This window comes from Panthera tigris, chromosome C1 (assembly GCF_018350195.1).
Source record: "Panthera tigris isolate Pti1 chromosome C1, P.tigris_Pti1_mat1.1, whole genome shotgun sequence".
NCBI classification, from domain to species: domain Eukaryota; kingdom Metazoa; phylum Chordata; class Mammalia; order Carnivora; family Felidae; genus Panthera; species Panthera tigris.
In genome coordinates this window covers 168,680,534-168,694,118 of record NC_056667.1, presented here as the reverse complement: position 1 = coordinate 168,694,118, position 13,585 = coordinate 168,680,534, and the positions used below count along the sequence as shown (strand labels likewise).

At 35.4% G+C, this 13,585-nt stretch overlaps 1 protein-coding gene across 11 annotated transcripts in view; it reads left to right on the top strand.

The window, feature by feature from the left end:
• Positions 1–13,585, top strand: part of PDE1A (phosphodiesterase 1A) — a 326,620-nt gene that overhangs the window by 85,551 nt on the left and 227,484 nt on the right. For 3 of the 11 annotated variants that reach the window (XM_007083879.3, XM_007083878.3, XM_042994858.1), the window contains exon 1: positions 1,086–1,510. The exons of the other annotated variants lie outside the window; for them this stretch is intronic. In XM_007083879.3, coding sequence (XP_007083941.1) covers positions 1,458–1,510 — 53 coding nt within the window. In that variant the 5' untranslated portion in view covers positions 1,086–1,457. Of the gene's footprint in view, positions 1–1,085; positions 1,511–13,585 lie in introns of those variants that run through there. 11 annotated transcript variants of the gene reach the window in all.

Here is a 13,585-nt window from a genome sequence, read left to right as displayed (position 1 = left end):
GTAACTCTCTTCTTCTTTGTCTTTCCTTTGAGAGAACAAAAACAAAACGAAACAAAAAAATACCTATTGCTCCCGCTGAAGGTATTTAGAAAGTGCTAAGAACTTCAGATTGAGACCATATAGGTCATAAACTCCTTTATGTCATTTGACCCTTATTTGATGATTCAACTAGAGGCACGAGTGTTTCTCAGTTTCCCCTGCCTTTTATTACATGTGCTTTTTAAAAACATTTTAATCATGGTTTATTTTATTACATACCAAACTTCTGGCCTGGAATCTCATGACACTATTGATTGAGTAGGAATTTTGTTAGTAATTCAGATATAGAAATGCCTCCAAAATACACTATATTAAAATGTGAGGGTTCATCTTATCTGTGACTAGAACAGGAGTTCCTGCAGTGTGAGTCTAAGGCTTCCAAGTAAAACAATTTTTAATGTCATTTATTTTCGGCCGTTTACAACTTCTAATACCTACATTTCTTTCTTTTTATTTTTAAAATTCAAATTTGATCACATAGTCAAAACAAAACAAAACAAAAACCACCTTAGGTTCCCAGGAAGTTTAGGGGCCTTAAAAAAGTGTGTGTGTATTTGTGTGCATGTGTTTTCATATGTTTTTTTCAGTGTCCCCACTTAGTTGGAAAGCTACTCTGGGTACAGACATCTGGGCACATTGTCACTGATAGAATTGAGCAATTTTTGTTTTTCTAACTCTCGTAGCTCTGGCCAGCTTCACATGGGCTTCTATCAGTTGAAATTGTAACTTTGACTTCAGCCAAGTGTAGGTTATTGGGCTATGAGTGCCAAAAATCACGAGCGGTCTCCACACTTCAAAGTGTGAAAAGCAATATTGTAAAATAATTATAATTGTTTGAAGCAGAGCCAGTCACACAGTCTGAGCCCATCTTCCTTCATTAATTTGTATACAGTTCTTATTTTAACAGAACAAACTTCCAGAGGGTACTCACATGGGACTGCTGAACCAGCTGTACAACTTTTATTTTGAAGAAAAAAGTTGAGCCTCAGGTCAGGCAGTTTTAAAGACAGGGAGGGACTTAGCTTTCCAGAGCTTGACCAGCATGTGGAAGGACTGCTCTCCTGGCTGCACTAACTCAGGGCGCTCCTACCTGGGTGCCACTAGAGTAGGAAGTTGTCTGTTTGTTTCCTTCTGTTCCCGAGGGTCCTGTGTGCTTCTCCTGCCTGTATCAACGTGACTGTCGGTGGTTTTTGCACACCCTGCTCTGTGGGGGAGTGCCCCAACGTGCCTGTCTTATGTGGCCTCTATGGACACACTGCTCAGCTGGCAGAGAGCAGGGAAGTTTTCTCCCAGCACCCAAAAAGAGAAAGAGGAAACTACTTTTTCCTTCTGGGCTCCTTGCAGCACAATAGACTTCTACATTGCCTCCCTGGATTTCTGGAGTGGTTTCCAGGAAGAAGTTAAACTTTTACCTTTAAATGGATGACCATGTCACAATCAGGAAGAAACATCTCCAAAGACCCATCTTTAGGTAAGTAATGCTACACCCCAGTTGGCTCCAGGGTTGTCAGGAAAAATAATTTCTCTTCTTCATCCTTAACTTGGGAATTCTGGCACTAAGTTACAGCGAAGCAGTACAGTGTGTCTAACGTTTAACTTCATGCATACCCAAGGAGTTCTTTTATTTTCTATTTTCTGAAACTCTATGCACAAACTGTTATCAACTCAAAATTTATTTAAAAAACATACTAGCTATTCAAGCACATGAATGACATAGCACTGGAAAAACTTCTACAACATTATGCAATCCCTTGCTATTTCTAATGGTTGCACAGCCCTCTAAGTTGGAAATACTGTGCTTGGTTATTTCAACTAATTGCACTCAGAGATAGTGTTTTAGTGCAGCAAATGCTATACCTTTTTGCAGTAATGTGGGAAGACAAATTTGAACTTGATGGCTACTATACTAAAGTGTACATTTTATACCTAGTTCAGGAGTGTCTTTCTGCAATTTAGGAAACAATAGGGCAACAGGAAAAATTTTATACTGTGGTGAAATTTGTGGCCAGAAAATATGTAGATACAGTGTAACAGATTGAGCTAAGGTTTTATTTTGGGGGGAGACTCACTCTCTAGAGAGCAGCAATTTCTTCACTGACTTCTTAACCCTTGATTCTTTAGTTATTTATTATGTACTTTAGAATTCAGAATTAGGAATTTAAAAAAATTAAAGAAGATAGAAATTCAACACAGTTTCTGCCTCTTCAGACAGAATATTTTAAAAAAGAAGTTAATTATTTATCAATGTTGTACTTCCTCCAAAATAATATCCTAACCAGAGCAGAGATACTACATGTTAGTAAAACTAAATGTTAAAGTCAAGTTACAGTCACCGGTTGTTGATCTAGAATTAATTACAGGATAATAGAAGTTTATGGATGGAATTCCTGGCATTCTGTGATTGTCACATAATGCGTAAGAGTGGGCCTTAAGGCACATATTTTATGCATTTATTAAAGCATTATTATAGTATTATTAGTAGCAACAGTATACTTTTGTAAAGCTTAAAAAATGCTAGCTCAAATCTCTTTTACAGCCTTCTCTTGAAGATAAATGATATTTAAATATGTATGTGTGGATTTAATATAATCTATGTCTACACAAATATACATTTGTACATTGTATGCACTGATGGCAATAAGTCACCAAAAATCCAAACTGACCCTCAGAATTTGAATCCACCTGCCATATTTTCTGAAAAAAAAATCTCTCAGTGTTATGTAATTAATATCTATTTTCTCCCAAGTGCATGTGTGACTTCAAAAGATCTGACAGTAGTATGGATAATTCCAAACTCAACTCCACTGAGGCACCATTAAAAGAAGGCACCTGCAGAAATTCAGGAAAGCAAGATTATGTTGGATAAAGTCAAATCCACTTAGCCAGTATCTTTATTATGTTACCCCATCAGGAAGCTGTTGCGATTGAAGCAGGTGGTACTTCACCACTGGTTATGGCGAACCCGTACCCCCTCGTGCTGAATTCTGTGCTTAGGTGCCACTCACAGGAGAATGGCAACTCATCTGTGCTTCTGTTCTTTTTCATATAAAGATGTTGAAATTCTTTACCCGAATAATTAGAATACAATTTGCTAAATTCAAATGATTGCTTCATGATCCTGGTGACTTAGAAGAGAAAACATAGCTGCCAGAGAGGACCTCCTTTCACTCAGTCAACTGTTTCAATATGTGCAGAAATGGTTGCTGACTGAAAACAGGGTAAGGCCAGATGTCGGGCCGGAATTGATTGGTCAATTGGCATACTGACAGCTGGCTTTGCTTTTCTCAGGATATGATTGTCATGAGGGAAACGGGAGGTGGAGAGTACCTTAATAAAGTATTCAAATGACTAGATATAATTCCCCAGAGAAATTTGTGGGATATTCTTCAGCAAAACACAGCATTGGCTTTCTGATAGCGAGTTGTACTTTTGAGCAAGTTAGGAAGTGGTTTAAGATTGTTTTTGGCATTTGATGTCCTTATCCCATGCCCCACTTCATTTTCCTTGTTGGCCTCGTTTCTCAGGTCCCTTGTCTCCTTGGGCTATTACTGAACTGTCCACCTCTCACATTGAGACATCTTTCTCAAGTCTGCTTTTTTGGTCAGATCCATGTACTAGACCTTTCCTTCTCAATGTGTACTTCTTTGTACCCTACTTCCTAAGGAATTTGCATACTGGTTCTCAATCCACTTGGTAAGCAAATTAGTGCTTACCTTTTATATGTGCTAGACTCTTTTATATGTGTTAGTTATAAGTTTAACAAATTTTGTGAAAATAATGTCTTGACTTTATAAACACTTCATTTAGAATTTTAGTTATTAAGGGAGATCAGTCTGGGATTTTTTGGAGAAATATCTGACATATTGACACCATTCAAAATTTTATATACAGACTACTTTCTTCTGCAATTGAACCCACAGCTTTTTTGTTTGCTTGTTTGTTTTGAGAAAGAGAGACAGTGCGAGTGGGGGAGAGGCAGAGAAAGAGGGGGAGAGAGAGAATCCCAAGTAGGCTCCACACTAACAGTGTGGGCTTAAACCCAGGAACTGTGAGATCATGATCTGAGCTGAAGTCAGATGCTTAACCCACTAAGCCACCCAGGCACCCCAGAATCCACAGCCTTAATTCAATTCACCTGACCTTCTCTGATTGATTATAAGTGTCTAGGTTTGGCTGACTGCACTGGGAAGGTCAGACATGATAACGAAACACAAATTGTAACTGCCTTCATATGACATGTCATCTAGTATACACCTAGGTAACTATGGCACAGGCAGATGATGGGTGCCAAAAAGGAGGTGACAATGTCCTGAAAAATTATAATAAGACAGCTTTCAATGATGACTAATTCTGACACCTTACTGAATTGATAGAGAATAGCAATATTTTATTTTTTAATTTAATTTTTGAGACTGCATGAACATGAATTTTTAATTAACATAATCTCCCTAAATTTCAGACAGGAAAAGTCATCCAAATGTAAAAAGTTAGTTGAGAGGTGTCAGAGCAGATGATAGATGTTGAAATTCCATGGCTGGATATGTTACTGGGGAGGCTGGGAGAAATCTTACATATTATTTAGATTTTGCCTCTAAGAATGTGTCTCCTGCAACAGTGATTCCGCTGAATCGTCTCACCTAGTTAAGTAAGCAAATCTATGTTTTAAAAGTCTTTTGTGGAAATTTTAGATATATATTTTCACACCAGGTCTGTGAGGCAAGGAACAAAGGAAAAGTTTATTTTATGGCCAAGGTGGGTTTATGGGATATCTTTTATGCATATCATGTGGAACTTGGGATCAGTGAGACTGACCACTCAGCCCTGAGGATATATAAATGGTGCATCTCAAACACACTTTGTGGTTCTGCCTGTAGACGTTCCTGTAGCTCAGAAACTGTACAGAAAAGTAATGATTCTTCCTTTACTCAAGAGAAATTCTTTAGATTTTATAATTTTCCTGGAAGGAAATACTATCACAGAATGTATATTAATGTCTTTTAAATATGCATCACAAAGTTTGTTCCTCAGTACTTAGCAAATAAAATTATACAGAACCTTAAAATCCAAGATGTGAATAAACACTTGACATTAAAGGCATCCCACAGAGAAAGAAACATTGTATTAGACTTTAAAAAACCTCTTTTTCTGTGTTACCACTGAGTTTTATCTCTGGTAATAATAATTTATTTCTTTATATAAATAGATTAATCAATTTCTAATATATTTCAAATCAATTACCTTTATATAACTCCAGCAAAACAGTTGCTGAAGATTCTTCCATCTTATTGCATATTTGTATTGCTTAGTGAACTTTCTATATTCTCATGGGATAAATAAACATTTAACGTTTATATCAAGAAAAATCTGTTTCTCCTAATAAAATTGCATCAGTGAGAACATTTCTTATATGAATCCATTGCCATGAAGTCTAAGTCTGGGTTTTTGTTATTATCATCTCCTACTCGATTTGATATTTTATTTTATCAAATTCTATTATATGTGTATTGTTTTCCATTTATTGCTTCAAATTTTTTCTTAAAGTAGGTAGGCAAAAAATGAATTAAACAAATAAATTGAATTGAAACTTTTCTTACATGTTAAGCCTTATTTAGTATTCTTTGAAACTAACAACCTATTGAACCGCTTCAGTGTTCAAAATGGATGCTATTTTTGTGGTGACTTTCCATTAGAAGTAGCACCAAAATGCCACAAACAAAATATGCAAATAATTGTTCATCAGCCCTAGATTTGAGAACTGGTCTATGCATCCAGTATCTGAGACATTAAAGTGCAAGTCAGATTTCTGCCAGGGCCTGAGACTAATGAAAATTGTGTTGAGATCTTCACAGCATTTAGAACATGCTGTTTCTTCTCTTTATGCCTTTTCAAAATTCTTATTTTTACAAGTATCTGTTAGCAGAGGAATTCTGAGTGTGCTTTTGGCAGGCATATTCTCTTCACATAGAGATGGAGAAAGCAGAAAGATGAAATAAGAAAGCCCAGGAAAAGAAAGACAGATCCTAATGTTCTTTGTGGACCTAATGGGGATGGTTAGTACCTATTGGTATATCTGATTTCTAATTTCAAGGTTGTGATCTATGCTTTATAGAGGAACAGCATAAAATATCTGTTACATATTTAAAATGCTACCCCTTTTGGAGTGTAATCATTTTTATGTTTCCACTTTTTTTTTGAGAAAGAATGTGTGCGAGTGTGCACATGAGTCGGGGAGGGGCAGAAGAGAGGGAGAGAGGATCTCAAACAGGCTCCACACCCAGCATGGAGCCAGAGGCCAGGCTCCATCTCACCCCCTGAGATCATGACCTGAGCCGAAATCAAGAGTCAGATGCTTAACCAACTGAGCCACCGAAGCACCTCTATTTCCACGTTTAAGTTCAGTGCATGAACATCAGTGTTACCGCAAAACCAGAAGTTGCTAATACGCAAGGGATACACTGCATTTCAGATTTTTACATGTTGACATCGCAGAATACCTGACTGACTGCAGATTTACGGTAGTTTTCTAGGTAAAATGTTTGGATAGTATTAAGTTATTCAGACATTGTGAACCCATTCCCCTCGGTGTTTTGGGAACAACAAAAAAGCTGAACAGATATAAAATATCAAAGCACTCTAAAATTTAAACTAATTGTCATACATTGTTGGACATTGGGATTTTTTCTCATTCATATTTAAGTATTTATAATATTCTGTAATTTAATCCTCTTTTTAACACCTTCCTCTCACCGGAAACACATACTTTAGACAGGAATATATTTAGTACAAGTCATCAGAGTGAAAAATAATTACATAGAATAAAACTAAGTACGAGCTGGGGCGCCTGGGTGGCGCAGTCGGTTGAGCGTCCGACTTCGGCCAGGTCACGGTCTCGCGGTCCGTGAGTTCGAGCCCCGCGTCAGGCTCTGGGCTGACGGCTCGGAGCCTGGAGCCTGTTTCCGATTCTGTGTCTCCCTCTCTCTCTGCCCCTCCCCCGTTCATGCTCTGTCTCTCTCTGTCCCAAAAATAAATAAAAAAAAAAACGTTGAAAAAAAAACTAAGTACGAGCTGATGAAGTAGTATAATATGTTAAATACCTTTTTTATGGAATGAATTTCCTCAAAGGAAGAAGTTCTATGTAAATAAAATCCAAAATATAATAAAATTCTGTATTTATGAAAATGTTTTAACATTTTTTGGCTCTAAAATAAAGGAGATTATGAATTTGTTTATTAAAAAAAGAGAAAAAGATGAATTTACCCTCAATGGTTACATAGTTACATGTTGGAAATTTAGTTTAATGGCTTTTCTTTTAAATAAGTGATGATTTTTATGTGACAGTTAATTGATAGAAAAAAATAATTATGTTTAAGTTATTCTCCCCTTGCTATGAAAGGAAAAATAGTTTTGGAAAATAGACATAGTGAAGTGAATTTACCATTTATGACACTATCAGGCACAACATTAGTTAATAGAAGAACAGTTATATTTTATAATAGACATGTTTATTAAAAATTAGTTTTTTATTGTTTACATCAGGATGTTATTGCTGCTGGTTAAAGGTCATTGCATGACTTATAAGGCAAGGAACAGAAACAAGTTGATCTTTAAAATGGACTGACTACAAAGATAAAGCAAAACAACAAACAAATATGAGTGTAAGACATACGGTAATGTTTATCATGCAAGTTATCAGACATAACTCTGCCTTTTCTTTTTTTTCGGTTGTGACAACAATAGCTCTAATTTTTAAGTGGTCATCACCAGTAGATAAACCATAATTTGTATACATTTTAAAGTCAGACAATAAGTAATTTACTCCTGCTGGTATTACTTCCTCCATAATCAACACAAATTTAAGCTACCTCCAATAAACTTACCATCACCAGCAACAGCAGCATGGCAATAGCAGTAGCTATTAATGTTAATATTAAGAGCTGCTGTTTATTAAAATTTTAGTGTAATTTATTTATTTATTTATTTATTTATTTATTTATCTTAATGTTTATTTTTGAGAGAGAGAGAGAAACAGAGTGCAAGCAGGGGAGGGGCAGAGAGAGAGAGGAAGACACAGAATCCAAAGCAGGCTCAAGGCTCAGAGCTGTCAGCACAGAGCCCAACGGGAGGCTTGAACCCACTAACTGTGAGATCACAACCTGAACCAAAGTTGGACACTTAACCAACTGAGCCATCCAGGTGCCCCTAGTGTATTTTTAATAAAGTTTACAGGTATATAATCTTCAGAGCAATTCCTTAAAGAAGTAGTAAATCCACAATTTATAATTTGGGTATGGATCCAGGAACAGAGAATAGATTAAAACACAACAAAGTTTCTCTCTCTCAGGAACTACACAAATTTTGTTTGCTAACCTAGGGAAGTTTGGTGATAGTTGTGTTTATCTTAGACATTGTGTTCATGATTTAGAAATAGCTTTTCAAAGATTTGTAATGCTTGAAATAAGAAAATAAAGGTTATCTAGGTTAAATGATATACTAGATAATTTAATGTTTTGGAAAATTTTATATTTGGAATAATCAGTCTATTACATATAGTGTTTAGGTTAAAAGCAATGAAAAATCATAGTAATAAGATTAAGGTGACCTATAGGATTATCAAAATTGAATAAGTTAAAGAGGTCTGCAGTATTTATAAACCCAGTCTCTTCAGTTCTGTGACTGGACATGACATAATTGTGATAGTTAGTTCTCATGGGAAAGCTTCCGTTTATTTATGTATTTGATTAAGGTCACTTGGCCATGAGCTCTGCTTGAGGAAAATCCAACATTTCCTGAACCAGAAATGCTGGAAGTGAATGCAGCAAATCACTGTGCATTTGAAGAAGCAGATGATAAAACTTTGAGATTTGTCATCTTCATAACATCCCCAAACTGCTCCATTAAAGCCATATTTTTTTGTTATGGAGAAACACTAATTCTGAGATAAGTTGGTAACCATTTGTAGTCACTCCAGCCTTTAGCATCATAGGATATTATTTTTAGGAGAGTTGTTTGTTAAGACAGGTATTAAAATACTATATTTATTAACCTGTTGTTTACAGGCATTGAAAGTCAAGGGCTTTTATTATGAAAATCACCACTTCAGCTTTAAAAATATTAATATTTAATTTGACATTTTCAAGGATCAAAGAGCTTGGAACAAATTGTTTGGAGACCAAGTAATTTAAAACAGCATGTCAGTATCTTTAATGTACAAATGTGGCAATTTTTGAGTCCTAATTGAGGAAGGAAAGGAAAATCCTACTAGGTCAAAGTCATTTTTAAGTTATATAATTAAATCAAAATTTGGATGAAAGTAGAGAAATGTGACAATCTGGGACCACCTGTTTGTTAGATATCTTCTCTAATGAAGATTCCAAATGGTTATAGCTATTCCAGTGATGATATTTTTGTGGATCAACATGAAAGAGAAAAAAGAGACTCTTGCAAATTTCTGTGGCCACTAATTATGCATATGCTGCTCAGTTCAGCTGCACCTAATTTTTTCTAACTCAGAGATCTCATGTCATTTTATCTGGATTTCTTTTAGTGCACATATCGCTTCATCCCTATTATAATTACTTGAGTAAGGAGGTCAACCCTCCTAAAAACAAACCTGTAAGATTTCTGAGGCTGTAATTAATATTGAATTCATCTTTGTATTTCCCATAAATTTTGGTGGAATGTGTGTGACAAATAAGCACTTGGCTTCAAAAAGAGACTAAGTCAGTATTGTGAATGTATGAAATAGGAGGTGTTGGGAATTATGGTAGATAGGAAATGAAAACATTTAGTTTCACATTTTTAAAAACAGTGAGTCTAAACAAAATCCAGCTACAGATTGCTAACTGGTGACCCTTGAAATGAATGAATGATAGAATTAATAATTTGTTTAGTTAGGTCTACATAATGGGGATTGCTCCATTTTCAGGGTGAATGATGGCCAGTAAGTCTTGGCTGAAAATTCTGGCAGCCATATCCAGGAAGATTGCTATAAGGATGGGTAGCTTGTTTCTTGTTTGTAATACTAATTGAGAATGAGAAAACCAATATACTCTACAATGCACTATAATATACAGATTATAGAATCTGTATATAATTTTGTAGCATTAAAGGAAAAAATGAAGAAACAAACTTGTTGAATGAATAAAATGCGTTCGTGTTAGCCCCAACTTGAATTATTCCGGAATCAGCAAATTCAGTGCCTGTAGCCCGTTCCACCTTTGAACAACCATAACTTGTTACAAAGTACTTTCTTAAATGGGAATCTGTCTTTTGGTCAATATAAACTTTTTTTCTCTCTTAGTAGAACTGGACCAAGAAAGATCCAAACTCTTTCACAGGACAGTCTTTCAAATGCTGAAGACATTTGTATCAGTGATTGCTATTTATAAATCTTCCTAAAGCATAGGGGCTTAAAATGACATGAGTCTATAGATCAGCTGAGTGGTTCTGTGATCTCAATGGGCTTTCTTCTGCATCTGTAGCCAGATCATAGGTTTGCTGTGAACTGGCTGACCGAGGAGGACCTTGGGTTACATGACTTGAATTTCCTTCATGTATCTCACATATCTTTCTAGCAGACTAGCCTGGATATTTTTTTCGTAGTAACAACAGGAAACTATGGAGGAAACAGAAACTCACAAACATTTTTTCAAGGCTCTGATTGAGTCTGAATTGAATCAGTTGTTCTGTCCCATTGTAAAAGTCAAAAAGTCACAGGGCGAAACCCAGAGTTGGTGTGGGAGAATATTAGTAAAAAGAAGCATATATAATTGAGTCAATTAATGCAATTAATGCTCACTGAAAATTCTTGTGTTTTTTCTGACTCTTCTTTCCTTTATTCCATCCATAGTCCATCTTCATTCAGACAGTTGAAAAGACAGCATATATTTGAATTTTTATTTCATGTTGTTGAAGTGATCTGAGGATGGAAATATATATATATATATAAAATAAAACAGTGAAGTTCTGTTGACTCTCATGTGGTTGATGGGTCAAATATTTTTCACCTGACATCAGAGTTATAGTGTGCCTGAAATTCCTGGTTAAAAAAAGTTTTAAAAAGTTAAACATTAAGAAAGTTTCACTAATTGCTTAAAACATGAGCTATTATGCCCATGATGATGGCCCATATTTTCTCAGTTTCTTTTGGAGAATTAATTTTTACCAAGTGTCATGCTAACAGGCTTGAGACAATTAGTTATTTTAATACAAACTGAATATAATTAATTATATAATTTTGGGCAATCAATTTAAATTCCACGAAAACCATGACCCGGAATGGAGGGCTTGTAAATACTAAAATAAAATAATGCTTCCTTTTGCATTTGGACCATATTTGGTATTCATAATGCATATTCTCATCCATAATGCATATTCTCTAGGAACTTACGATTATTGTCTCTTAAAAATTATTTATTCTTTGTACTATAAAATCATGATATTATTTTCTATTACTGAACCCTTCCAAATACCACTATAATGAGTAAATGCTTTCATAAAAGCCAAATTACATAATTCCTCTTTTAAATCAGTGATTCACAAAACGGATCTGTTTGTTATTGACATTAGAATTGCAGCTTACAAAACAAAAACAAAACAAGCTTCTGAAACCTTAACTCAGATATTCTGCTTTAGTAGGTCTGGGACTAGAAAGCTTTGATATATGTGTTTCCACATGCTCTCCCATTTATGTTGATTCATAGCTAGATATGGGAGCCACTTTCCTTAATGATACAATTTACCTGAATAGGAATGGAGGAACAGAGTAGTTTGGACAACGTTTTGATAATTTTGGCATCATTATTGAAAATATAAGCCAAATTAGAACTTCTAGTTTTCATTAAAAAATGTTTATGGGTACAGGAGACCTATGAAAATGAAGGGGGTTATATTTCTCCTTTAAAAAACTTAAACCCTTTTTTAGAATCTACATAGGTTTATAAAGTACAGAGACAAACTACCATGAACTCCAAGCCAGTGGTTTTCAGCGTTGCCTGTATCTTACAATCACTGGGGAATTTAAAAAAAAATCCCAATGCCCAGGTTGTATCTCAGACTTATTATATCAAAATCAGTGGGTGAGACCCAGGGATCAGTGTTTTTTATAATTCTTTAGATACCTTGAATGTACGGCCAAGTTTGAGAACTACTGTCCCAAAGAGAAGCACATATGAAGTACTGAGACAGAGAGGGAGAAACATTTGATGATAAACATTGAAGGTTTGTATGATTTTGACAGCAAAGTGGAAGAAGAGAAGGATATTAATAAGGTGGTATAGCTTGAGCAAAGCCAGGAGATTACAAAAGTTCATGAAGTGTTTGGGAGAATTTGGGGCATAAGGAGAACTTCTGATTAGCTAGCAGAGAGTTGAGGATGTGTGGCTTCAAGTGGTTAGCACTAGTGAGTCAAGGGCCATACTGCAGTCATTTTGTGAATATGTGCTGTCACCCATCTGGTTTGTTGTTAAAACTGACAAATCTGATGAATTGAACTCCTAAACTCCTGAGCTCAAGGAAGACCATTCCCCTGAGATACTCCAAACAGAAGCATAAAATAAGTTTGGGAAATACTGCCTGTCATACTCATTCTCCTGTTAGAAATTTACAAGTCATACTAGATATTTTTTTGCAGTAAAACTGAAGTTCGCTTGGCCCAATATTTCCCCCAATTTATTCTATTTCTATATAATTCTTATTAATATCTACAGAAATTAGTGTTCCAAGGTACACATTTCAGTTTCTCTAAATTTTCCCCAAATATGTCTCCTTTATTTTTCTGAGATTCACTTTAGTTTTTTTTCGTCCTTTACTTCTTTTATTTTTGTTATCTGGAAGATAGTCTGACCCTAAGAAACTTATCTATAGTTAATATTTTTCATCTACTCTTAGAGAAACTCGGCAAATAAAGTTGCCTAGTTGAGAGAATAGTTAATGTTCTATTACATAACTGCAATGGTGTGAGTTTAAAAAAAGGAAGAAGAAATATTTTGAAAAGATTGAGAAATGATGAACAATATCATGTTATTGAAACAGCTGAGGGTAAATTAAGAAATAACAGATGGGAGTTATCTGTGGATTATCACACCCAGGTATCATGTACACACAAGTTTGGCAGCATTTTACCTAGCTCTGGTGCCTTTTTCTTCATTTCATCCCAAAGAGATTTCTTTTTAAAGCATTGCTTTTAAATTCACACTTAGTGAAAGCAGATGATTCAAAATCTGCAAATAATACCATTTTGAATAATGATGGCTTATGCTTATGTACAATCCCATAAAAAGAGTTTTGGAAAACATTTTTTTTTATATCTTTTATACTAGATGTTCACACAATATTCTTATGAAGTAGAAAGAAAACTATATAGATCTCCATTTCATAGATGTTTTTAAAGCTCAAGGGGTAAAAACCAGCCAGAGGGAGAAACATTAAAGAGTACTGATATTAAGAACATACAGATTGGGGCGCCTGGGTGGCTCAGTCGGTTAAACGTCCGACTTCGGCTCAGGTCATGATCTCACGGTCCGTGAGTTCAAGCCCCGCGTCGGGC